Genomic DNA, 27935 nt, shown 5'->3' with positions numbered 1-27935 from the left:
ATGATGATACAAAGTATGAAAGAAAGAAGGAGCATGATTTTATTGAAATGTTTTTAGTACAGTGTTGGAAGATCTTCGAATCCTATATTCTAAACCAATACAAGCACTGCAAATGACATAGTTCCTCAATCTATTTGACATCATATCTACCAAAGGAAAGTTATACTACGAACCTCTTTAAGTTGGTTAATGTAACTTAAGTTGGAAACTGAGCAACTTTGGTATATTCATATTTCTCTGGCTCCCCTTTTTGGTTAGATGTACGCCAAGTCAACTGCCATGCAGCAGAGTCAGACAGGAGCAATATATTTGGTGGTTTCACTGAAATGTTTCCGCATAAGCAGCAAGGGACGCACAAGTTCTGGGATTACGCTGCTCTCAAGGCTGTCTTCATCATCTTTCTTGAACTGGACCATCAAATAGTTAAGGGCTACATTGCCGCCGTGCAGGGCTACCTCTAGTCTATTTAGTTGACAGATGTACCAGAAGTACTTTAAAATACAAAAGTGGAGATAAATAACCATAGAAACAATCAGTTCTTAATTCAGAGAATGACAATACCGATTTTTATCTCTTTATCTGAAGATCATTATTTTAAAACTAGCTCTATGTGTTAGACTCTTAAATCTTAGATGAAATGACTACCTTTAAATCAACTGGTTTTAGTCATTGTCATCATGTCCACACTGGGATGCGAAGCTGTCTACCTGCGTGCGTTCATAACTACATTTTCATTTCTCTATGCATAGAAATTTCAAGAAATACAGATATCACTCATTTGTCCAAAATAAAAATTACATACATCTAAATAGGCTCTTCACATATCTCAAATCAACTCTTGTCTAGATAACGTCCATCGTATTGAATAGCTGACCTTAACCAGGCTACACTAGGATTTTTTCTCAAAAGCCCTCTTAAGGTACAGCAAAATGCTAGTCTCTGCGATGACTAAGATGATACTTTTAAACTTTGATTCACCCTCTGCTGTACTGAAGTCTGAAACCTTAAAGACTGTTATTCAGGTTTGTTAACAACTTAAACAGATTTCATTTTTCCACCCACAGAATTTAGATCAGAGACTTTCTTCTCTCCAAATTTTGAGATTCAGCAGAAGGAGATTGTTATTTATTATTCCTGGGCTTTGTCTGTGCAGGCACATTTTCTTCTTTGGGGGCGGAAGCGCTCAGTTGGTTGTCCACCAACGCGCACTTAGGAAAATTCAGAGTTGATGCTTGCCGCCTGCCACCGGAGATGGGCGCGCCTCACTCAGCAGCCGTCAAAAGCCACCTGTGGATAAAGCTATCTCCCCTCCACCATCACTCCTGGGCCACCATTTGAACATTAACTTCATGGAGCAACTAATGTTTCCTTATTTGTCCTTTTTTTTCTAGGCCTTTCTCACCCACACTTTTCAGGTAACTGCTTTAGTTACAATAATCTGTTGCCTAGAAGGCTTGATACTTGTGAGTACAAAAGGCAAAAGACCATGAGATCAACACTAAGGAAATAATATTTAAATATGTATTTGGAGGCACCCACAAACAATTCATCTTTTTCTCATGTTAAAAGCAAAACAGAGATCAGACTAGTAAATGTGAGGGGACTTAGCGAAGAAGTCTTTGTTGTGACGGAAATCCACAACATGAAACTCTTGGAAAAAAGGCAAAGTAAAAGCTAGAGCTAAAAACAGGACATTAAAAAAAACAAGATGGCAGGACATGAGGTGCATCTGGGATGGACACAGCATGAATGTGACAGTGTACTTGCAGACTACCTCAAAACAGTTTCTCTGTCAGCTCTATTGCTGAACATAATTTTGGAATTTTAGAACAAGGTATTTCAGATAAGTGACAGTTACGATTTTTAGAAGTGGCAATAAAAAAATACTGAACTACATTGCCTCTGATATGTCTAATGTTTACCAGAATTAAACGTGTCAGTGGCCATCTTCAGCTACATAAAATTTGGTCCAAATTAAGCATAATAACCAAAATGGTTTCTTGGAAACCTGATCACTAAAACAAATACTCAAAATTCAGGGTATTAAAAATTCTCTAAGGTTGACTTAGAAGCAAAAGGCTAATTCTCTACAGGGTTTCACCCAAATGTCCACAGGCATTATCATTTTATATTTACACAGAGGCTTTAATCTGAGCTGACCTTTGGTAACCCTGAAATACATAAACTGTGAACTTCCACAATGGAATTATAAACTTGAAAGTTGTGGCCTCAAAGCACTGACAGAACAAAGGAAAAAAAGGTCACCTATCAGAACAAATCACGATAACAGAAACATTTCTCATTTAAGACTGTTCACTTAAAGATCAAATAACCACTGCCCTCCCCACCAAACTGAAAATAAATGGTTGGGAGCTTTAAGAGGGGGAAAACCAGTGGCCCTCGGAGTATACAAAGATTTGATGCTTTTGCATTAATATAACTACTTAGTCCTAAAGCTAATAATCAGACAAATGCACGCAAGTCAGAAGCCAGAGCAGGCTTGCTTCCACACCTCACATCCTGGATTTACAGTGGGACGTGGCTGAACAGGTAAGACACAGATTCACCGTTGTGGGTCCTTCGAATCGCCTCGGCCAGGATCATCGAAATGTCAATAACCTAAACACCAATGAAAAGACAGAAAAGAGGAGAAGAAAGTGGGACATCTCAGTGATGTTTAATTGGAAACTTAGAAGCCAGAAAGCCTAGAAACGCTTTCTCCAGCACATAAGATGTGCTACTATCGAACCTCCCCACAGCCATTTCTTCTGAGAGGACTGACAGTTTTGGGTCTGTCTTCAAATTACAATCCTGTACGGGATCCTGGAAGTGAGATTTTTCAGTGCAGATACTTCAAAGGCTTTTCAGGGCCGCTGTTAACCAGAGACATCCTTTACTTTCAGTGTTTGTTGTTTTAAAATTAATTTTACTCAATCATCATGTGGAAGGTTTTTCTCTCTCTTGGTTTCTGAAAACACAAACTGTAACGTCTGACAGCACAGCTGTAATCATCTAACTCCGGGGTCAGCATGAGAACAGCCATAGACAATACATAAATGAATGGGCATGGCTGTGTTTCAGTAAAACTTTATTTACAAAAAGAGATGGTGGGCTGGATTGGGCCCGGGGGCCTTAATTTGCTGACTCTCAACTACTGAGAATCAGACCTGAAAATCTAAGGCATAGCTATTCTGACCATTTTCTAATGAATCTCCTGGTGCCGAATGAACTGTGTTGCTCTCCGATGGATGAGAAATCACGAAGCAGATCACTGATCCACCTTCATGCTCTAATGATGGGCATGTAGGCTTCCAGCAATGAAAGGACTTGCCAAGGTTCACCAAGACACAGAGGCAAAACGAGGACTCAAACCCCTTCAACTTATTTCAGGCCAGCTGGTGTAAAGTGATCACTGCCAACTCTCTGGGGGCCTCCCAAGGCAGGAGGGATAGAAGGAGTAAAGCTAAGAGACCCCTGGCACAGCCAAGCTGCTTGTTTTCCTCCCCATTTAAAAACCTGTGGCAAAATACATGTACCACAAAAGATGCCATTTTAACCATTTTTAAGTATAGAACTTACTGGCATTAACTACATTCCCAGTGGTGTGTAACCATTTCCCAAACTTTTTCATCGTCCCAAACGGAAACCCTGCACCATTAAACACCCCGCTCCTGGTAACCACCACTCTACTTCCCCTTTCTATGAATCTGACTACTCTAGAGCCCTCAGCTAAGTGGAATCTAGTTTACGTATCACACAATATTTGTCCTTTTGTGACTGGTTTCTTTCACTTAGCATACCGCTTTCAAGGTTCATCCATGTTGTTGCAAGTATCAAAATCTCCTTCCTTTTTAAGGCTGAGGAATATTTCATCGTATGAAGAGGCCACACTTGGGTTAACCATTCAACTGTCGGTGGACATTTGGTCATTTCCACCTTTTGGCTACCGTGAACAAGGCCTGCTGTGAATGTTCGTGCATAAGGTTTTGTTTGAACAGCTATTTTCAGATTTGGAGGAATAACCCTAGAGGTGGACCAGGGGGGTCATGTGGTAACTCTGTTTAGCTTTACCACAGCCTGTTTCTTAATGTTCTTTACTTAGGCTTTATTCACTTACTATTTATAACTTTGACCTCTGCTGGCCCCAGCCTTTCCCAGACATCTAACATGTATCATACCTTCCCATTACGGGAAGCTACAACCTCTACTGACATCTGCTTAGCAAGTGGTCACACACACAAGATGCGAGTTGCCTCCCTGCTTGGCTCTGCCTGCAGTGTAGCCAGTACCTGAATCTTGGAGCAGTGTTTCATTTTGTCCTCTTGGGGAATAGTGTTTGTCACAACAACAGCCTCAAAGGCGGCATTATTTATTCTGGAAATAGCTGGCCCAGAGAAGATCCCATGGGTAAGGATAGCATAAACTTTGGTGGCTCCGGCCGAGAGTAGCCTATAAAATAAAAGAGAAAAAAACTAAGTGCACACAAATATTCTTGAAGCATTCTCCCCTCAGTGTGAATTTAAAAGCAATAGTGTGTTCCATAAAGGAAAACAGGGAACCAATTTCACTCACATTTATCAGTCTAAAACAGGATCTTTTAAGGTATGTGCTGGCCAAACACTTTACATTCCCTTAAATCAGGGATTATCAGCCTTGACGTTGGGCCCGGATAATTCTTTGCTGTGCAGCACATCCCTGGCCTCTACCCAACAGCAACACCCGTCCCCTCAGTTGTCACAACCAAAAATGTCTCCAGATATTGTCAAATGTCTCCCAGGGAACAAAACTGCCCAGGTTTAAAAGAGTAAAGCCAAAATGTCACCATGTTGCCATACAATCAATACACAAAACTGAGGTATTATACACTCTTTGTTTCGTTCTGTCTCTGAAACCGGCTGTGCATTCTACCCTCCCAGCACATCTCAAGTCAGACGGGCCACAGTCCACGCGTTCTGCAGCCGTGCATGGCTGGGTGGTGGCTCCCACGCGGAACAGCCCAGCTCTAAGTCCCTGGAAGCCAACGCTGAGAAGGCTGGAGTGAAGGCAAGCCAAGGAAGTGAGGGCCTGAAGAGGCCGAAAGACTGCCTTTTTCCTCCTGTGCTCAGTTTCAGGAGAAGCACCTTCCCTGAACTTCTTTAAAAATACACTGAAAGTTCAACCTTGAAAATGAAAACCAGGCCATAAAGGACCACAGTTTTTTCCCTACCGAGAAAAAAAAATAGGCCTAGAATTGACTTTGGTCTGAAAAACTATTACTAAGCTATCAGTAATAATTAGGAAAAGTGAGCCGAGTTTTTTTAACAGCTGACATTCTTCCTTTCTTAATGAGACGCCCTGACACTCTCCTCAGGGGTCCCAAACCACACGCATACTTGTCCGCAGCATGGCAGATGGTGCCACATGTGTCGGCCATGTCATCCACAAGGATGGCCACGCGGTCCTTCACGTCGCCCACCAGCACCATCCGGTCCACTTCATTTGCCTTCTTCCTCTCCTTGTGAATCAAGGCAAATTCCACATTCAACCTGTCTGCGATTGACGTGACCCTGCTCAAAGACACAGACAGACACGGACTTAGAGAACAAGCTTATGGTTAGCAGGGGGAAGGTGGCAGGGAGGATAGATTGGGAGTTTGGGAGTGACATGTACACACTGCTATATTTAAAACAGATAACCAACAAGGACCTACTGTATAGCACAGGGAACTCTGTTCAATATTCTGTAACAACCTAGATGGGAGAAGAATTTGAAAAAAGAATAGATACATGTATATGTATAACTGAATCACTTCGCTGTATACCTGAAACTAACACAACACTGTTAACCAACTATACTCCAATATAAAATTAAAAGTTAAAAAATATAGATAGGGAAAAAAATTAGACTAATTCTGAAAACGTATTCCCAAAATTATATTAAAAAACTCTAGATTCATTACAAAAAAAAAAAGACACAGACAGATACATCAAACACTGTCAATACAAAAAAACTTGTGTTCTTCACAGCTGTATTTTAGGACTGTCGTGACCAGCCATACTCAAGATAATGCAAGAATCAGGCCTCCCTTGCAAAGCCAGGCCTGGTCTGGGATATGTATTAAGCGATGCAAGGGGAGAAACATGCTAGGATGTGGCCTTGCATTTGTGGCAGCTGGGGAAGAAAGCCAGGGCGCCTTGACCATGGGCTAAAACTCCTGGCTAAGCAGCTGACACTCAACAGGTTAGTGTTCATGGGTACCTTTATTTATTTTTTTATTTTTTTGCGGTATGCGGGCCTCTCACTGCTGTGGCCTCTCCCGTTGCGGAGCACAGGCTCCGGACGCGCAGGCCCATCGGCCATGGCTCACGGGCCCAGCCACTCCGCGGCATGTGGGATCTTCCCGGACCGGGGCACGAGCCCGTGTCCCCTGTATCGGCAGGCGGACTCTCAACCACTGTGCCACCAGGGAAGCCCTTGTGGGTACCTTTTAAAGTCAGGGGCACAACTAAAAGCAAGTTATTTAGGAAATACTAACTGCTCAGTGTAGGGAGCAGCCAGTGGGGACAAAGTCCGGGTGAGCGCAGCCATGTAATCTGTACGCTTAGGACAACGGGCTTCACGGGACACGAGGCCTCCGGACACGGTAATCACAGTCCAGGCCTCTGCACAACTAGGGCAAATGCTCAAAAGTCATCAGCTCTGAAAGGCCTGAACTGGCAAAAGGAGGAGAAGGTGGCAGGCCAGGCTTGCTAGTGAGCCCGGAACATTCCAGATTTTTCCTGTGAAGAATAGACTTCAATGATGAAACAGTGCAAAATAACACCATAGACATAAGGTGACATGAAGATTTTCCCGTTTCACTTTTTGAAATGAGGGTCACTCCTGATGCAATTCAGCTGAAAAACTTTTTATCGAGGGACCAAAACATACACACTCACACACCCTAATTTAGTATGCAGTGACTGGATGATGCAACCTCTGGACGCTTTTTAAGTCGTGGTCCCATTCACTGCGTCCTCCTCAGCTGGTAACCACGAGTGGCGCCCCATGCGTGCTCTGATCAAGCCGAGTGTGGCCAAGGCGCTGAGAGGAACCCACTTTCTGGGGCCAAGAGCGCAGCATGAAGGGGACTGTGTACCACAGGTTACACCTGCTTGTTTCTGAGAACATTCAACAAGTATTTTTTTAAATTGTGGCATATATATAACTAAATAGAATTTGAATGCTGACCAAGATTTTGCCCCATAATCGCCCTAAAACATATACTACTATCTATATGCCAATTTCATAAAAGATAAGCCATTTAAACTCCCATTAAGGAAAGCTAGTTTCTCAGAACACAAGACAGGTTTTTCCCAAGAAAGACTCTTGAACACCTTATGTATGTGCGTATACATTAAAATTCTGTTTATTTGTAAGGACCAGGAAGATCTCAGTGCGGTGGGGAAGCGCCACCACTGGGGCTGAAGTTTGAAGCAACTCAAGTCCAAGCATAACCTGCGTTCTGCCATGTGATCCGCTCTCCTAAGCCTGTGCACAAACACACCAGCAGGGGGCGCGGAGGCCTGCGTGGGAAAGAAGCTCAGGTTTTGGGGGGTTGGGGACAGGCGTGGAACATGACTGGGGGAGCTCCAGCCACTGCAGGTACCCAATGGTAACATCAGAAGCAGAGAATAAAGGAAAATATCCCTGCAAAAAGCCCCCTGGGTTGCGAGAACATTCCTATTTCTCCGCAGGTTCCAACTCTTCTTTTCCTGGTGTATAACTGAGACTTAATACCTATTCCTAACATACGATGCTGAGACAGTGTATCATATAGAAATCTTGGGTGGAAAAAGCTAGGACAAAAATAATACATAGTTTGATTTCCATTTCTTCTGGATACACTATTACATTCTCTTTAAAAGAAAAGAGAAAAAAGTCCAATCTGAATTATTTAGTTTCACCAACTTCCCAGACCAGTTTTACGTTAATACTGACTATCTCAACAGTGGTGTGTTTCCTAAGGTTTATTTTTTTTCTACCCACAAGTGACCTCTTGTGGCGATATTAAGTTTTGTGGGGATACTAACTTGTACCTGGAACAAATCAAGCCTCAAAGTTTTTTCTGTGACAACAAGTTCCAATTTGTCAGATAGATATCTATTTTTCTTGGTGAAATACGACTTCTTGCATCAAACAAAGAAGCCACAGATAATGTCAACTGTACGTATCATGCGTTACCTGCGAGGCTATTTTGTCGGTTGGGGAACAGCTTACTCCAGGATATGAGGATGACAAGAATGTGTAGCAAAAACTGGTGAGGAATGGAGGTGACAAAAAACCGGAAATGCATGCCCCTAAAAAGCCTGCCTCTCCCGGCAGAGGGGGAGCAGGGGTGATCGGAGCGGAACTACTCTGAAGGGGATCTGAACAAAAACAGCATCTTGCTACTGGCCATTTCCTCTGGCTAGCTGACTCTGCATTTTTTGAGCAGGAGTTGGCAAGTAGATGGGGGAGCCTGGTATATAATAAAAGATGGTATTTCAAATCAATGTGAGAAAAATTGATTACTGAATAGTTCTGGGGACAATTCAGATAGCTGAGGACAGGGGGAGTTGGATTCTTAATTCACTCTTTATTCCAAAACAAATTTCAGATGGAAGAAAAATCAAAACATTAAAAAGGAAAAAAGCAACCCTTAAAACATATGAAATCATGGGAGAAGAAAAATGTTAAGGGTGATCCTTCATAAACCCAGAAGCCATAATGTGAAACAGAGATAAATGTGAGTACATAAGCATGTTTTAAAAGTCTTGCAGAGAAGAAAAATACAAAAAGGGAAGAAGTGAAAAACTCGGGGACTTACTTGCTACACACGAGAAGAAAAGATGTCATTTCCTGCCTGCACAGAACTCCTAACAAGCCAGAGGAAGAGGCCTCCAGCTGACAGAACATGCAAAAGGTATGAACAAAATATGAACGTGCTAGAAGGAGCGCTCAACCTTATGCACGCAACTGCAATTTACAGGAGGAGATGCCATGTATCACTCAGCCGATCTGTAAAGTAAAAGAAGTCCGATCATCTGCTGTGTAAGCAAGCCTGTGTACAAAGTCACTGGCATCCATACTTGGGAATGTCAACTGGTCTATCTTCTTTTTTTTTTTTTTGGTACACGGGCCTCTCACTGTTGTGGCGTCTCCCATTGCGGAGCACAGGCTCCGGATGCGCAGGCTCAGCGGCCACGGCTCACAGGCCTAGCGGCTCCGCGACATGTGAGATCTTCCCGGACCGGGGCACGAACCCATGTCCTCTGCATCGGCAGGTGGACTCTCAACCACTGCGCCACCAGGGAAGCCCTATCTTCTTTTTTTTAAATTGAAGTATACTTGATTTACAATGTTGTGTTAGCTTCTGGTGTACAGCAAAGTGATTCAGTTATACATATATATATATTTATATACTCTTTTTCAGACTTTTTTCCATTATGGTTTATTACAAGACACTGAATATAGTTTCCTCTGCTATACAGCAGATCCTTGTTGTTTATCTGTTTTATATATAGTAGTTTTATCTGCTAATCCCAATGGTCTTCTTTCTTTTTTTTTATACGTGAATTTTGAGTTCATATATTTTTTAAATTAATTAATTTATTCATTTATTTAATTTTTGGCTGCACTGGGTCTTCACTGCTGCACGCGGGCCTTCTCTAGCTGCAGCAAGTGGGGGCCACTCCCCGCCGTGGTGTGCAGGCTTCTCATTGCAGTGGCCTCTCCTGCTGCAGAGCACAGGCTCTAGGCGCGCGGGCTTCAGCAGTTGTGGCGCACGGGCCCAGTTGCTCCACAGCATGTGGGATCCTCCCGGACCAGGGCTCGAACCCATGTCCCCTGCATTGGCAGGCGGACTCCCAACCACTGCGCCACCAGCGAAGCCTATCTTCTTTCAAAGACCAAATTTTGACCCTGTCCATCAAAACCTAAATAGCTCATGCCCCTGGACTTGGCAACAGCAGTTCTAAGAACGCATCCTACTTGTACAAGTATATGAAATGTGAAAGTGAGTGTCGTGCTGCAGGAATGTGCCTAAGAACATAAACAACAGCACCTACTAAAGAGGAACGTGAGACTGGTTAAAGGAATCACTACATCCGCACCCAAGGGCCTATCACCCAGCTGCGAAAACCAAGAAAGCAGACCTACTGCACAGCTGGGGAACTGTTGCTAAGGCGGAACATGCTTTGAAAAAAAAAACAGCAAAGAAGTATGTGCAGCATAACATCATCTGTGTGAAATAAAAAGGGGGGGTATATGTTTGAAAAGCATAATTCTGACTTTGGGAAGAATAGAGGTCCCTCAAGAAGGAAATGGGAGACATCACCCTATACATAAAAAATAGGGTTGGGGGCTTCCCTGGTGGTGCAGTGGTTGAGAGTCCGCCTGCCGATGCAGGGGACACGGGTTCGTGCCCCGGTCTGGGAGGATCCCACATGCCACAGAGCCTGAGCGTCCAGAGCCTGTGCTCCACAACGGGAGAGGCCACAACAGTGAGAGGCCTGCGTACCACCAAAAAAAAAAAAAAAAAAAAAAAAAAAATAGGGTTGGGATGGAAAAACACAAGGCCACAGAAGTTTGTGGAATCTATTATTCTTTTGGCCTGTTAGCTATCAAACTAAGTTGTTCTGGTCAAAAAAAGAAATATGCCTGACATGAAAGCCACTTATTTTATGATCCATCCATATGAACCGCCCAGGGAGACAATTCCCTAGACACAATGGAGATTAGTGGTGGCCACAGGCTGGAGGGAGAGGGAGTGGGGAGTGACTGCAAATGTTCTGGAATTAGACAGTGGTGACAGATGCCTAACTCTGAATACACAAAACCCACTGACCTGCGCACTTTGAATGGGTGAATTGGAGGTATGTGAATTACATCTCAATAAAGCTGTTACTAAAAACAAGTTACGCCTTATGCTCCCTCTCAACCCACTTGCTCACCTCTAACCTTCGAGCAGGCCAGTGCATTCGCCTGCAGATGCCACTGTGTGACTTCAGTAAGTTTCTAAGTAACTGCAAGCATCTCCAAGAGAAATTACTCCAAAACGTTGCTCTCATTCCCCTGTTGCCTTAAGCAGACAACACTCTGGGTTGCTTGCACCCGAAGGGGAGCTTTTAAGTTCGATTCTAGGTCCTTAGCTTGGCCGTGGAAGGGATGAGGGATGGGCATTTGCATTTTAAAGTTGTCCCCAAGTTTGATGGTCACCACTCTCTCGTGGCAGGTTTACTAGCGTGCACAGACTTACGAGCATCCTTGCTTTCTCACAGGACTGGTGGACGGAGCTCTCTTTCACCTCTCCCTCCCTGACGGAGGCCCCTGCCCGGGCATTAAAACTTCATTCCGCTCTTCTCCCCGCCAGAGAGCAGCTGCACAGTTCTACAAGGTGACTCTGACTCACTGAGTCTCGGAGCACAGTAAAGCACTCTGCATCAGCGTTCCCTCATCTTCACCCCGATCCTCAACTGTCTGTACTGATTGCTCTTTAATTCCTTGAGTCTCTGTAAAGCCCTCTGGATTTGCTTCTCAGTACGATTATTTATGCCATTCAGTGCACCTGCGCTCTGATGCTTTTAGTGCCATGTCAATTTCCGTCCAGCATCCTCCTTTTACAGCCCAGTAACTGTCCTGTTGAGCCCACGGGGCTCGCTGCCCGCCGCCCTGTTATCTGCAGGCGCTGGCTCTCGGTGGGCTGCGCCCCCTCGGCTTCCTAACTGGGATAGTCAGGCACAATGAGGTGGTCTTCAGCGGGGAGTGCTTACTGAACAGCTGGGCTTGTGGAATTCTCCCTCGGCCGTGGCTCTGTGGCCTGGGGTCAATTTTCCCAGCATCGGGAAAGACTGGCTTTCCTCCCCAGGCTGCAGGGAGGGGTCTCCCTGCCATCTCCCTTCTGTCTGGAGGCCCCCATGAGGGCATTATAGCCTCTCCCAAGCCACCCGCCTCTTCCTGGATCTGACACCCATACCGCAGGCCACCCCGAGCACGGCTGTCAGCCTTCTTTATTTCTGGGCCACAGACATCTCCCTTTCTTTCCGGCTGCTCTGCGGACACGCATTTTAAAATTGTTCTATCTTGGCTTCCATTTCTAAATGTTTGTAGTAAGAAGAACTAGCTTGGTCAATCGTGTTGTTAAGTAAAAGCCTTATTTTCCAATTAGGCTCATTGCTTTTATAATCAGAAATGAAAACTTAAAAAACTCAAAACAGGGCTTCCCTGGCGGCGCAGTGGTTGAGAGTCCGCCTGCTGATGCAGGGGACACGGGTTCGTGCCCCGGTCCGGGAAGAGCCCACATGCCGCGGAGCGGCTGGGCGCGTGAGCCATGGCCGCTGAGCCTGCGCGTCCGGAGCCTGTGCTCCGCAACGGGAGAGGCCACAGCAGTGAGAGGCCCGCGTACTGCCAAAAAAAAAAACCAAAAAAAACCTCAAAACATTCTTTGCTGAAACCAAACGTCTGTATTTTTTTTTTCTTTCATGAATGATGAAATGTTAAAGATGACAGCTCTCTGCTCTGGAGGTGAAGCCTGTTGGCTACTTACTTGCTTATTTGCAAAATAAACTGTTCAGTAATTGAAGACATGCTTCCTTATCTAACACATACGGAAAGGAAAAAGCAGTCGGCAAACACACAAATCTAAATCTGCCTCATGCCGCCTGGGCCTGTGCAGTACCTTTTGGCGCCCCCGGCGTCAGGTGAAACAATGATGCAGTTTCTCCACTCGGTGATGTTCTCCCGAATCCACTGCAGGACCGCGGGCTCCGCGTACAAGTTATCCACGGGGATATCAAAGAACCCCTAAGGGGAGAAGCGGGTGTCACGTTATTGCAGGGTTTTTAAAAAGATCTCTTTCATGAGATAAAACTTGAATTTTTTATTCAAAAGAAGCCTTTTCAACTGACTCCCCTTTTTTTCTTTAAAATTGAAGTATAGTTGGCTGACAAGGTTGTGTTACTTTCAGGTGTCCAGCAAAGTGATTCAGCTATTTTTTTATATATATATATATATATATATATATATATATATATATATATATATATGCATGTATTCTTTTTCAGATCCTTTTCCATTATACAAGATACTGAATATAGTTCCCTGTGCTATATAGTAGGACCTTGTTGTTTACCTAATTTATATATAGTAGTGTGTATCTGTTCATCCCAAGCTCCTAATTTATCTCCCCCCCACCTTTACCCTTTGGTAACTGTTTTTCTATGTCTGTGCAGACGCCCTTTTCTTAATTCAAACAGAATTAAATCAAAAGACAGATATGTTCCAGAAGCAGATTTCAGTTCAATACGGGGACATGGTCTGTTATCTTACGATCAGCTCTATCCTAAGGAATAGGAGAATGGTTTCGTAGATCAATGGGTGAGAGATTTGCTGTTTCTTAAACACCTTATTATAAGCCAAATAAGTCAACATTCACTATATCACAGAGTATGCATAGTGTAATTTGGCCTGTTTACCAGATTACGGAACTAAGTTATGAAGAGTTTTAAAAAACCTACATTACGACTCTCCCATTCTAATTATTTTCCAGAAGTGGAGATGGAATTATAGAGTTTACTACCAAGAAGCCATTCCTGCTCCTCCAAAAGTGAGTAGAGGGAAGGTGGTGCTGGATACAGGCGATATCAACATTAAATATATTTCTAAGTTCAGTAAAAAAGATGAAAATCCAAGAGTTGCCATATACAAACTTAAAAACACATGTAGTGTTACCTCCTTCAAAAATTATTTAACTTAACAGGGCGTTAGGATTTAACCACTTGCACTAAGGCCCCACCATAACCAAGGACAACAAAGAGAATTCTGGAACCTGGATCTGAGAGGCATGCAGGTCCATGGTGATGATGTGATCCGCCCCAGCGACCGAGAGCATATTGGCCACGAGTTTCGCCGAAATCGGAGCACGACTCTAAAATATAAAGGCACGGATTTTATAACAGGGGAGAGATGGAGACCTCCAGGTTTCTCCCACTAAGATTTACAGAAGAGGAATCACAGATGCTTTATTACACTTGAAGAAAATTAACATTAATAATTCAAAATTAATAATTCAATAATTTAAACTTAGTAATTTAAATGATTTCATTATTAATAAAGAAATTTATAGCTTATAATAGCAAAAGATACTCATCCCGTTTTATTCACCAAATATTAATTATTTACATCTACTACTGTGAGACAGTGTGCCTGACACTGGGTATAGAAAACAAATATCAAAGAAGCAAATAATTAAACATAAATACATGTAACATCACAATTTATATAATTCCAATTGTGACAACTGTGCAGAATAATAGGTCCCGGGAGAGAGACAGACAGACAGACAAGAGTATGAAGGACATCAAGTTAAAAGACACTGGTTGTCAGAGGCCCCTCTAAGGAAAGTGCTTTTTAAGGCGAGGCCAGCAGAAGCGGGAGACCAGTGTGGCAGCAAGAGCAGCCCATGTGACGTCATGGAGGCTGAGATCGTATCCAGGGACGGAACGAATCCTAGCGTGGCTACAGGCAGTGGTCCAGGACAGAATGTGAGGGCATGCCGGGAGAGAGGCAGGGGCGCATCCTGCAGAGCCCTGAAGGCCAAGGCCAGCCCTAAAGACAAGTTTCTGCACTACAGCTGGGAGCGAAGGCTGTTACAAATTCGACAAAAACCATATCCAAGAAAGAACACCTTAAGGTGATGGATAATTTGATATTCAGAGAAACACACGCAGCGTGACACCGTATCCTCTCTGAAGGTACCCAACTTCTCCATAGCTTTAGGTTCCACACCATGAACGACGGACAGTAACTCTGTCCACGTCAAAACAATCCAAGGGACTACAGAGGCATGATTAGACCTAGGGAAAGAGTTCAGCATTTTGCTGTAAACAGTGTTATTCCTATACACCACAAAAAAGGAAATGTAAGCTTAATAGAAGATTTCATTCAAACTTACAATGTCACATGTCAATTATATCTCAAAGCTGAAAACAAAAAAGATTCCATTCAAAATAGTAACAAATGATCTCTGTTAAATACACACACACACACAGAGTATATTCATGTAAGAACACACAGGAATTATATCACAATGTGAACAGATTATTTTTATTTTCTCTAATAACACCATTCTTTTATAAAAAAGAAACCTATTACTTGATGATAATACACACACACACACACACACACACACACACACACATATTTTTTTCACACACAAAGAATGAGAGGAAACAGCCCAAATGTTACCAGCAGATGTTTCTAGAAAGTGAGATTATGGGGAAACAGTTTTCTAATTTTTAAAGAATTGTTCAACCTGCTCAACTAAGTCACGTTTTCATCGTGTTAGCTCCCCTGCTCTGGTCCACGTTGCCTTTGGGATAAAAAGCCCTCCCGCCAGCGCGGCTCTAGCTACTAAGACCTGGTCTGCCCCACCGCCATCCCTGCGCCTCCAGGAGGGGTCCTCCCCGCAGTGGGGACTGGGCCCACTCTCTCCCTCTTCCAGAGAACACTCTAAGCCTTGCCATCTACACCTGCACACCCACCTTACCCTTATTCCACCCCCATCTCTGCAGACCCAATGTGTTTGATCCTCCAGATCTGGTTCCAATCTCCAAACTTTAAGGTACTCCGAGAAATCTAGAGAGAAATGATCTGTCCCTTCTAAAGGGACACAGCATTTGGTCCCCACCATATGGGACCACCTTATGCCGCCTGCTTAAAGACTGACATCAGAAGATATTTTACGTAGGATGCATAATTCACAACTAGACTATGCGTCCCTCAAGGGCAAAGAATTGGTTTTGGAGATTTCCACATCACCTGCAGTCCCGGCTCTGTATCTTGCACACGACAGTTCTTCGATAAATATTTAATAACAGGATCTCTGTAACAACAAGTTTCCGAGGCTTAGTCATTCACCTCACTAACTATGAGAATTATTGAGTCTTAACAAAATTCCAAGATAATTAAAAAGAACAAATCGATAGCTGGGAATCTGACTCACAATGCTCATCAATTTGGGGCTCTTTCTCTAAGCTGATAACCTACGAGAAGAGTCCTCTGCTCTCCATAGCGTTCTCTCCATGGCGTTGAGCATTTCTTACTTCTGAGAGCCAAAGCACAGGGGTAATTTTTAAATTCATACTTTCTGATCTCCTTCTTCAAACTCTGTTTTCAAATTTGGTTTTTGGACCATCTTTCGCAATTTGCCTCAACCCCCAACTGCATCTTGCAGGAAAAATGATCCACAAGTTTCGACTGACTTTATAGCCAAGACAGAGAAAAATTTGTAGGACATTTCAACAAAGGTAGTCAAGGTACAGCAACCGAAAATAAAACGTTCGACTCCCCTAATGAAAAACGGATAAAGGTCAAATATTTTGTGAGCCAGACCAACCTCGACAAAGACTCTCCAGAGTCCGGATTTTATTTAATGTATCGGCTGCTGCCCCGCTAAAAAGTGTAAACTTCGCAGGCTTTAAAAATTGACGAGATTGTAGAAATTTGTGTCAGCACAACCGTCCTCAATTTTTCCAGTTAAGAAATCAAAAGAAACTATTTGATCATTGAAAATAGAACATAACCTTGAAAATTTGGGGGGGGAAAAGCTCCAAGTCTTCTACCCCCTCAAAAGTAATTATTTCCAGCTGTGCCCACATCATACGGTTTTTAGCAGGGAAGGAAACTAGCAATTATTGACCACCCACTATAGCAGAGGTCAGGGGACTGGTGCCCATGGGCCAAGACAGCCCATGCTCTGTTTCTTCACAACCTGTGAGCTAAGAATGGTTTTTAGGTTTTAAAGTGGTTGAAGACCAATCAAAAGCAGTACTTTGTGACATTTGAAAAGTGTGTGAAATTCATATTTCAATGTCCATAAATAAAGTTTTATTGGAACACGGCCATACCCCTTCGTTTACATATTAAATATGGCTGTTTTCACACCAAATGGTGAAGTGGAGCGATTTCAACAGAGTCCCAGTGGGACACAAAGCCTCAACAATCTGACACCTAGTTCTTTTGGGAAAGAGTCTGCCCACTTGTGTGCCAAGCACTTTATAAATAGTACCAAATACCATCCTTAACTTCCAGAGGAGGAAACTAAAGACACAACGGAACAAGAGTAAGTAACGGCACTAAAGGTCAAACCCAAGTCCACTTGGCTCCAAAGTCTTACCCCAAAACTCAGACCACTCTGCACCACACTTTTTACAATGAATACTATATTGTCATCTTTTTTCCATGTTAGTATTACATTGTGCTGACGTGTCATCATGAAACCTTTCCTTCACTGTCAGAACTTGCCCCTGGTTTCTTGCACATACAAATAAAAGCAAAAATAAAATTTGACAGCTGTGCAGCCTTGCTTAAAAACAAGCAGTGAGGTTAAAAATAATGAAGCAAGCTTTAAATCTGGTTAAAAGGCTCTAGCTTTTTCTGCGCTTCTTTGCAGGTAACTCTAAATAGATCGACTGCGCAGAATTCCATTGTGTCTTAGATGCCATAGACAGTACAGTCCTATGGGAAGGAAAGGACAAGTCTGTGGGGCTCCCCAGGGCTCCTCCAGTGGCTGAGGAGGAGAATTTCTTTCTGAGCCCATAGAACAAGTGTGGCCGACGACTTCCCATCACATTCGAACACTACGTGGCCTTTAGCCTACCTAAGTGAAGCCAAAAGCGGGGAGAAGTGTTTTCCCCCATCACCCTGGGTTTCCTCATCACTAGCCCTGGCTGGTACATGAATTACATATAGGCTCAGGCCATTTCTCTAAGGTGCTTACTAAATCCTTTGTTACCCTCATTTCAAAAGTTTCCTGATACAAAGCCAGCCCAGTTGGTCTAGGGAAAGAAATGAGTAGTTAGAAAAGTTATTAGCAGCAATTTAAAAAGTCCAAAAGCACACCTCAAATGATAGACAAAATTAAAGATTTCCCTTTCGAGCAGCATGGTGAGAGAAACAGTCTCTCTCCTTACTGCAACACGAGTCAGCTTGACTAGAGATAGGTCAGAAATGATGGTGCCAGAACAATCGACATGTCCTGGCCGCCTCCGAGGTCAGTCCCAAAGAGCCAGGCTCTACAAAGGGTGGTCAAGAGTCAGACTCACCTGGGACAGCTGGGTGAACACTTGTTTCCTGGCATCATTATTCACAGAATCCCCTTTCAAGCCCTCAAGTAGCCTGACTTACATGATAAATGATGTAATAATGACACTATCTCAAAGCTTGAACTGTCCCTAAATACCCACTTATTCACACATCAGTGACCTATCAAGGCCCCCTGGAGTGGGCTGAATGGTGGCCCCAAAGATATCAGGTCCTAACCCCTGGAGCCTGTGTGACTGTTACTTTATTTCGAAAGAGGCCCTTTGCAGATGTGGTCTTACTAAGGATTCTGAGATGGGGAGATTATCCCAGAGGGCCCTGGATGCTAGTGTATGTATCCTTAAAGAGGGAGATCCGACAGAGGCAAGAGAAGCCACGTGAAGATGGAAGCGGAGGTCAGAGGGATACGGCCTCAAGCCAAGCAACATGGCAGCTGCCAGCAGCTGGAAGAGGCCAGGAAGGATCCTTCCCTAGAGTCTCCAGATGGAGCATGGCCCTGCCGCACCTTGATTTTCAACTTCTGGCCTCCACAACTATGAGAGAATCCATTTCTGTTGTTTGAAGCCACCCAGCTTACAGTAATTTACTACAGCAGCAATTGGAAACTAACACAGCCCTCTGTGATTCCTTTTTTGCTATGAGCTTTCTCCAACAATACGGCGCACCATTTCTGAACTCCAGATTCCCCCTGCTGCTACTGGTGCCATCTCTCAACTGCTATCATGGCCTTGCTTCTGTGCTGCTGACGGTGACCACATCTTATCTCTTCCATCAGCGGTTAAGTTCAGAAAGTCGTGGAACTGTCTGATTGGAGTAAAAACGAAAAGCAGCTACCATATTGTTTCCAAGAAACACACTTACAGCAAAGCGACTAAGGAACAGTGAAAGGAAGGAAAGAAACTGGTACTCAAAATGGCCCCCAAAAGAAAACCCATCTTGGGCTTCCCTGGTGGCGCAGTGGTTGAGAGTCCGCCTGCCAATGCAGGGGACACGGGTTCGTGCCCCGGTCCGGGAAGATCCCACATGCCGCGGAGCGGCTGGACCCGTGAGCCATGGCCGCTGAGCCTGCGTGTCTGGAGCCTGTGCTCCGCAACGAGAGAGGCCACAACGGTGAGAGGCCCGCGTACCGCAAAAAAAAAAAAAAAAAAAAGAAAACCCATTTCAATGTCCAACAATAGGAACATGGATCAAGAGACAGTTGAACAACACGGTTCCAGGGAACAGTTAAGCCCACTGGGGCTGCAAGAGCTCTGGAGGGCTCTTCGTCAGCGTGGTGACAGAGGGCAATCCTGGCAAGTAGAGGCCAGAGGCCAGGAGTGCCGTCACATCCCCTGTGTGGGGGGCAGGACACCAGCCATGCAGACCATGCTAGTTTCTCTATGCGACAAAGACTTCATTATGATTAAACATAAGAAACAAAGTTTGAAAATACAATATTGGAACAAGAGGTAACTGCCAATCAAATACTTGCAAACAAAAAATGCAGATGTCTCAATATTTGTATCAGTTAAAAAGAAAGTTAGGGTTTTAAAAAAAAAAAAGAAAAAAACAAAAACCAAACAAAAAAACCCAAAAAACAAGTTAGGGTTCCAAATCGTTACACAGTGGGAAAGGGCCAAGTAATAATAAAAGGAGGAATTTACCAAAGAAGAAGCAATGTATCAAATATCTTCATGCCAAGTGCAAAAGCTACTAGAAAAAAAAGGAAAATCTGACGACAAATGACAGAATACAGAATTTACTAAACCCCCTGTTACATGGAAGAGAAATGGTAGCCGGATATGAGCTTCTCTATGCCACAGACAAGAACCAAGATGCTGAACAAGCCCATAGAAACACCCAGATGGGAGGAAGAGCTACGACAACAGACTACACTGATGCGACAAAAGAAATAAACTGAAACACACATAAAACTTGCAAATCAAGTTTAGAATAAAAGCAGCTCCATAAATGACAAGTGGGACGTCATATGCTTCACAGGAGCAGGTGGGGCCTCAGGTCTGGGCTGCTCACAAGCTAAAGTCAAGTCACAAAGTGACAGACACACACACAGCCCCCCCAACACACACCCCAACATTTCACGGCATGTGGCAATTATCTGAAATTCACATTTCAATGTCCATAAATATATGTTTTATGGATTTATGTTATATGGAACTGAAAGGATTCCCGCGGAACCGACCATCTATTCATAAAATACAAGGCAGACAACAGCTGAAGAGTTGCTCCCCATAGAGGCCTGAATGGTATCCCCAAAACTCACGTCCACCCAGAACCTCAGACTGTGACTTCATGTGGAAATCGGGTCTTTGCAGATGTAACTAAGGTGAAGATCCAGATGAGCTCATTCTGGATTAGGGCGGGCCCTAAATCCAGTAACTGTCCTTTTATAAAAGACAAAAGGACACGCAGAGACACAGGAAGGCAGCCATGTGAAGACAGGCAGAGATGGACATGATGCTACCAGAAGCCAAGGAATGCCAGGAGCCAGCAGAAACAGGAAGAGGCAAAGAAGGCTCCGCCAGAGTCTTCAGAGGGACTGCAGCCTGCTGGCAGAGTGACCTCTGACATCTGGCCTCCAGGACTGCAAGAGAGTACATTTCTGGCATTCTAAGTAAGCCTCCCAGTTTGTGGTCATTTGTTTTCACAGGCCCAGCAAAGTAATACATTCCCCTTTCAAGTTCCCCTCCAACTCCAACTTCTCTGATTTTTCTTGAAGGCAGAGGCCGTATCTTCAGTTTTTCTAGAAACTCACAAAGCCTCCTACAGTGCTAGTGTTACAAAAAGAATAATTCAACAATATTAACTTCATTCCTCTTGCAAGGTTAAAAAGAGATAACGGTATAAATTAAACTTGGTATCTTGAGATAACTGTAGACTCATATGCAGCTGTAAGAAACAATGCTGAGATGGTGCAACCTTGCCTCAGGTTCTCACGGTAACATCTTGCAAAACTAAGGTAGGATATCACAACTGGGATCCTGACATGGATACAATCCAGTGGTCTGCTCAGGACTTCCCCCAGTGTTTTATACTCACCAGGGTGTGTGTGTGTGTGTGTGTGTGTGTGTCTTTAGTTCTATTCACCACCACAAAGGTACACAATAATTTCATCCACTTTCATTATATGTAAAGTATAATAATTTTATATTATAGCAATGGTATTTTCATACCTGCAAAAATACACTTTCTCTGTTTCTATAGGTACAAATATTAACGTGATGGCTGGTCCAAAGACAAACCTTTGGTAGAGCCAACCAGAGAAGGCATATTTACTCCATCCTGACAGGAGAGAGCAGGCATTTCCCAGGGATTCAGAGGTACAAAGTGAGAAAATCAACGTAGCCGTTAAGGCAGAGCAGGTTCCTCCAACAGGAGCCCCGCCCCCATACCTTGTCCTTTTTGTCTTGGCGGGCGTAGGGGAAGCACGGGATCACGGCGGTCACCCTGGAGGATGACGCGATCTTGCAGGCGTTGATCATGATAAGGAGTTCCATCAGGTTGTCGTTGATTTCTCCGCAGCCACTCTGGATGATGTACACATCTTCTCCCCTCACACTTTCACCAATCTCGACGCTAGGGGAAGGAACATGCCACCCATTAATAGGAAAGCATCCCTGTGACCACCCCCAGGGTTGTGATTCCCTAGGACTTGGCAGGCAGTGGTCCTCGAGGGTATGACTTCTTCCACTGAGAGGAGACAGAACAAAATCAGCAAAGGGAAAAGTCACACGGGCGAGGTCTGGGGAGACCAGGCACAAGCTTCCAAGAGTCCTTACCCTCGTGGAGTCACAGAGGACGTGTGAATTCCCCCGGCAACGAGCTGTGACAACACACGTGAAGCATGGTCTCCCGGGGAAGCTCATGACTCAGTGCCTGGGGTTTTACGGGGGGCCAGGGACTCGCTGTTAACCACGTGGTTTACACCGTTCAGCAGTGAGCTATTCCCACAGGGAATGGCGGGAAACCTCACGAAAGCTAAGCTCCCAGAAGCCAGCCAAGGGCCACCTTGCAAAGGGGCCTTTTCCATACATGAGGGGATCCCATATGCTCTTCAGAAATTGTCTCAGGCCTGTTACATTAACTCTTTTTGGCTCAATACTGTATTTTAGTTTTTCACTTTCGTTAACGTTCCACATAACACATTGCTTAAAAAACTCCAATCCATTCTGTAAGGCTTAAAACAAACAAACAGCGCAGAGGCAGCCGATTTCAACTCTTGGTCTTCAGATGTTTATTTTCAAAGTCCCTCCTTTGCGTTTGTATTGCTTCATCTGGATTTTTTTTTTTTTTTTTTTGCGGTACGCGGGCCTCTCACTGCTGTGGCCTCTCCCATTGTGGAGCACAGGCTCCGGACGCGCAGGCTCAGCGGCCATGGCTCACGGGCCCAGCTGCTCCGCGGCATGTGGGATCCTCCCAGACGGTGACACGAACCCGCGTCCCCTGCACCGGCAGGCGGACTCTCAACCACTGCGCCACCAGGGAAGCCCGTTCATCTGGAGTTTTCATCCTAGGCATCACGTGTTGACCCCTATCTCCTCCCCAACCCGTCGCCCGCACCCGTGTGCAGCCTTCCCATCTCATCTTGCCATCTTCCTCACATCGATCAGCATTTTCCAACTAAATCTGAGAGCTACAATTTTAACTGTGTCAGTGCCATTCAGAGCTGAGTCATTCAGTAAACTGAAAACCAAGTTCGTATTGCCCTTCTATGCACAACTTTTGGGGGTCTGTTTACCCTGGAGGAAATTATCCAACCTCTTCAACTACTAAGTTTTCCGAGTACTGCATACAAATGGCAGCCTCAACACTTGGCTAACAAACTAAATCCCACAATGTCAACGTCAAAGGCCTCGAGCGTGATCTCCATTCCTTGGCCTGCCCGAGTCTCTCCCTGAGCTGCCTTCTCTTTCCAGCTGTGCACAGCTGTCTCCTGGGGATTGCTTCCACCCCTTTCCTGCCCTCGAGTTCCCACTTTCTGTACCCTTTCTGGGTGCACTTCCTTGTTTTACTGATGGATATCCTCCAGTAGCTTCTTGAGAAAGCAAATAGGAGCTAAAGTCTTTGAAAATTGCCTACCAGGAAGCTTCTGTATTTCAGGTACAGGATTCTGGGGGTTCAACAAGAGAACGAGTCAGCACAACACTGGCATACATACACAGTTACCTGTATCCCGTCTCTTGCAATCAGAAACCCATTATACCCAATGGTATTGTTTTATTAAAAGAGCTAATTATTTCTAAAGAAAATGTAAACACAAATGGCATTTCGAATACCATATAGCAGTCTATCTGAATCAACAGAAGCTTCTACTCAACTTTAAACAGAATAATTAGAAGACAAAAATGCCATTTTTCAAGTTGACAAGATCTGAAAATGAGTTTTGATAACAGTGGGTCTTAACCTCGCACGTGCTCTGCCATGGATGGAAAGAGTACGATGCCAACCTGGGGATGAGCATGTGACAGACCGAATTCTACATACTCCCTCCGATCCGAGTACTAAAGAGCTACGTGTAATTCCTTCGTGAACATCACATCAACTGCGAGGTGAAGTCAATCTGGAAATCACAGTATCATAAAGCTCAGGGGTCAATAATAGCCCGTGAGCTGAGAATGGGGTGGGCAGAATAATGGCCTCCCAAAGACGTCTATGTCCTAATCCCCAGAACCTTTGAATATATATGTTCGTTTATAGGGCAAAGGGGAAGCAAGGTGGCAGATGGAATTAAGGCTACTAGTCAGGTGACCGTAAAACAGGGAGATTACCCTTGATTATTCTAGTTGGCCCAGTGTGATTACAAGGGTCCTTAAAAATGGAAGAGGGAGAGAAAAGAGGTCAGAGAAAGAGATGTGAAGACTGACGTAGGGTCAGAGACGTGCTATGTGGCTGGTCCCGAAGATGGAAGAACGGGCCAAGAGCCAAACAAAGTAGGTAGCCCCTGAGAGCTGGGAAAGCAGGTAATGGATTCTCCCCTAGAGCCTCCAGAAAGGAACACTGACCCATGATGCACTTCTAACCTACAGAACTGTAAGACCTAACAGCAGCAGAGCCACCATGGGTCCACGAAGGCTAAAATGTTGTCTGCCCCTTACAGAAAAGGTTTGCCAACAACTGCTGGTGTTATGACTGTTTAATCCCCGAATTTCAGCTTCTCTGGCCTAGTTTTTCTAAGGAACCTCAATCCCCATATGACTAGCAGTCCAGGGGAAGACAGAAAATACATACAATCACCATGGCAACTTTTCCCCAAAGCTATTCCTGCTTCTACTCATAAAGATGGTCGCGACTGATCTTTACTCTAGGTCTTTTAAAAACTGTGGCCAGGAGGCAGCGTCCACTGCTCTTTACTGACCCTGAAATAAGAAGGCTGATGAGTTTATGTGAGCCACCAACGAATGGGTGTGGTAATTAAAAGACGGGCCACAGACTAACACTTTTCCCATCAAGAAGTGCAGTCTATGGCCTCTTCCCTGGATCTGGGAGGACTCCGTGCTTGACAACACAGTGCGACAGAAGTGACGATGCACTGACTTTGGGGCCCAGGCCTTAATAGACTGGGAGCTGCCACTTCCTGTGTTTTGGAATCCTTGTGCTTGGACCCCAGTTTCCACGCTCTAATAAGGAAGCTCCAGCAGCCCTGTGGGGAGAGATGCTGAGGTTCCTAACCAAGCTCTCAGGCCAAAGCTAGTGCCAACTTACCAGCCATGTGAGTGAGCCAGCTTAGAAGTGGACCCTCCAGCCCCAGATGGACCGTCCAGCCAGCTTAGAAGTGGACCCTCCAGCCCCTCCACCACACAGGACAGAAACAAGCCTTCCTTGCTGAGCCCTGTCCAAACTGCAGGTCTGAGAATCAAATAAACAATTAGTTTCAAACCGTTGAGCTCTGGGGTGACTTGTTACACAACAGATAACCAGAACTTTGGGTCTCAGGATCCAGCTAGCTGCTCTGGGCATGTTCACTGACCAACATAATGGGTTACAATAGACTTTCAGACACCATCATCAGTGCTGTCCTAGGACATCACTGTGCTCCTTCAGTGGCCAATTGTAAAGTTGGAGCCAATGTCTCCCTGCAGAGCTTAAATAATTTAGAGATGAGAAGGCAAAATCATGAGGCTCTGTGTCCAATTAGTGTTTTTAAAATGGGTAATGGGAGGAGCTGAGGACCAGGCGCCACACCAGATTTCTCGTCTTGGTTCAGGGAGAGGTTCAGGAAGGGGCCCCTGGACATGAATTGTATCAATTATCTCTTCCTTTGCCCTTCTGCTTCTCACCTCTAGGACCCCACGGTAAAAACCGGATCACTAGTGCAGTATCTGATACAGTCCTCTTTATAAAAGAATCAACCTCTGGGCCTAGACAGTTCATGGGAAAGAGAAAAGTCAGGAAGTTAACCTTTTATAGTCTAGATATGAAAAACATAAAATGTAACTATATAGCAATTCCCAGACTTCAGGCTGAGTGGTTTCTCACACCTCATGATTTCTAATTATCGAGCGGTAGTTATAAAATACTCAAAACCAAATAAAAATTTTTCCTTGACTTATATGACACTGCCGCCAGGAGACAAACTATCATCCCATTCTTCTGAAAGCTACTGCAACTTGAACAGGACTGCCAGATATTGTGGCATTCAAACATAAATACACTATCCTTCTCCAGAGCCCTGGACTTCCTCTGAGACCTCTGGATAAAACTCTGCCAAGTGGAATTCTTTAGCTGAAGGACTCGTGCAGTAACACCACCTGATACTCATTCACAAATGTTTCTTCACTTATATTATCATCAGGGTTGTGCAGTGGTGATTTCCCACCTGGAATAAGGGTTTCCCATATCCTAACAAGCTGAAAACAGCAACCTCCACCTTCTCTCCATGTAATAATAATAACCCCTCGGTATTTAAGCAATCTTTGCCCACCTCAAGGGCATCAAGATTCTCCTCCGATGTTTCCTCCTAGAAATTTCTAGTTCTAGGTTTTACATTTAGGCCTGCGATCCATTTCAAGTTCATTTTTGAAATGGTGGGAAGTATGGATGGACTTTTTTGGGGTTTTTTTGCAGCTGCCAACAATTGTTCCAGCACCGCTTGTTGGAAATGTTGCCTGAACTGAATCTTTGCCAAAGATATCAAAACGATCGGTAACTTAAAAAAAAAAAAAGAAGATCAGTAAGTGAGTACAGTGGAAGATATTTAAGTGGGGGGAGAAATGGGACCAACTTGTAATTAGTCAAGAGCTGCGTGGACTCAGGAAAGTGGAAAAAAAGGAGCTGCTGGTCCGGCTTCAGAGGGGGCCGCCAGCCTGACTTCACTGGACAGAGGCGACCGCTTCCTGTGGACCTGAGACATGGGCAGCAGTTACATTCAAGCCATGGCCTTGCTGCGGGACACAGCAGAGTCGCAGGAAGACGAAGAAGCTGAAAAGAAAAAGTCCATCATCTCTGAAGCAGAAAAGTTAGCACAGGGGATCCCAGCACGTGGGCCCTGGAGTTCTCAGGTTCTTTAAACCCTTTGCAGGACCACAGCCTCTGGAGAACTCAGAAGTCTGCACTCTGGCAGCTCAGGACTGTCACCTGGGAGCTTTTAAAAAGCCGACCCCGCAGCCCTCGGACCGGAATCTCTGGGGCAGGGCGGGTAAGAGGCACTTTCAACGGCCCCAGGCGAATCCAGCGCGCAGCGAGGGCTGGGGACGTGGGCGGGACGTTCCCTCGCGCGCACGGGGTTTGGGATCGGCCAGGCAGGAACGCGCTCGCCCCGGGCCGTCCCTCCCCGCGTGCCCCGCGGTTCCCGCCAGCTGCGCCTACCTCCTCCCGTGCCCTGTGACCGCCCGGAGGTCGCTCTTCCGGGCTGTGCCCGCCCTCTTCGGCTTCTCCCGGACGCCGCGGCGGTGGCGCGGAGGCCGCGTAGTGGCCGTCCCGCCCCGGAAGGCGGAGCGGGCAGCCGCGGAGGGGGTCCCAGGTAAGCGCCGGCGCCGGCCCGGCACCGCGGCCGCACGCCCAGCGCCCTCCCCGGCCCGGCCCCCACCTGGTCTCCTGGTTGCTGAACTTCTTGGTGACCACCTTGCCCAGCTCCAGGCCCAGCCGGTCGGCCACGCGCTGAGACAGGTCCTGGTGTGAGCTGCCGCTGAAGAGCACGATGTTGGGCATGGTCAGGCGCGGGGCTCCAAGCGGCGCGGGGCGGCGGAGGCGGCGGTAACACAGAACCCTGCTGCGAGAGCTGGAAAGCGCGACTGGCAGACACCGGCAGGAGCGGAGCGAAGAGGAGCTGGAGGGGGCGGAGCTGGAGGGGCGGAGCTGGGAGAGGGGAGCGGGAGGGACGGGACTGGGGGAGGAGGAGCTGGAGGCGGTGGAGCTGAGGGAGGAGGAGCTGCGGGGTGGGAAGAGTGGGAAAGCGCAGCCGCGGGTCCCGGAGGCGGAGCTGGAGGGGCAGAGCTGAGGGAGGAGGCGCTGCGGGGTGGGAAGAGCAGGAAGACGCAGCCGCGGGCCGGGTAGGAGGAGCTGGAGGGGCGGAGCTGAGGGAGGAGGCGCTGCGGGGTGGGAAGAGCGGGAAGACGCAGCCGCGGGCCGGGTAGGAGGAGCTGGAGGGGCGGAGCTGAGGGAGGAGGCGCTGCGGGGTGGGAAGAGCGGGAAGACGCAGCCGCGGGCCGGGTAGGAGGAGCTGGAGGGGCGGAGCTGAGGGAGGAGGCGCTGCGGGGTGGGAAGAGCGGGAAGACGCAGCCGCGGGCCGGGTAGGAGGAGCTGGAGGGGCGGAGTGGAGGGAGGAGGCGCTGCGGGGTGGGAAGAGCGGGAAGACGCAGCCGCGGGCCGGGTAGGAGGAGCTGGAGGGGCGGAGCTGA

General features: G+C 45.8%; 1 protein-coding gene across 1 annotated transcript; it reads right to left on the bottom strand.

The window, feature by feature from the left end:
• Positions 1–21: 21 nt before the first annotated feature.
• On the bottom strand, positions 22–27314 carry PRPS2 (phosphoribosyl pyrophosphate synthetase 2). The gene is made up of 7 exons (XM_082864813.1): positions 27125–27314; positions 21492–21675; positions 13826–13924; positions 12677–12801; positions 5373–5546; positions 4290–4449; positions 22–2619 (listed from the first exon to the last, which is right to left on the bottom strand). The coding sequence occupies exons 1-7, from the start codon at positions 27244–27246 to the stop codon at positions 2527–2529; spliced, it is 957 nt and encodes a 318-aa protein (XP_082720939.1). The 5' UTR covers positions 27247–27314; the 3' UTR covers positions 22–2526.
• Positions 27315–27935: the final 621 nt, after the last annotated feature.

The sequence above is a fragment of the Leucopleurus acutus genome, assembly GCF_964270905.1.
Source record: "Leucopleurus acutus genome assembly, chromosome: X".
Lineage (NCBI taxonomy): Eukaryota > Metazoa > Chordata > Mammalia > Artiodactyla > Delphinidae > Leucopleurus > Leucopleurus acutus.
The sequence above is the reverse complement of the archived record's forward strand: the minus strand, read 5'-3'. Positions and strand labels throughout refer to the sequence as shown.

Excerpts from the sequence above, each read along its gene's own strand:
- PRPS2 (XM_082864813.1), bottom strand. The coding sequence starts at position 27,246 with ATGCCCAACATCGTGCTCTTCAGCGGCAGCTCACACCAGGACCTGTCT. Across the intron at positions 13,925-21,491 it reads GCCAAGACAAAAAGGACAAG|AGTCGTGCTCCGATTTCGGC; the intron begins GTATGGGGGCGG and ends TTTATATTTTAG. Across the intron at positions 5,547-12,676 it reads GACGCCGGGGGCGCCAAAAG|GGTCACGTCAATCGCAGACA; the intron begins GTACTGCACAGG and ends GTCTTTGAGCAG.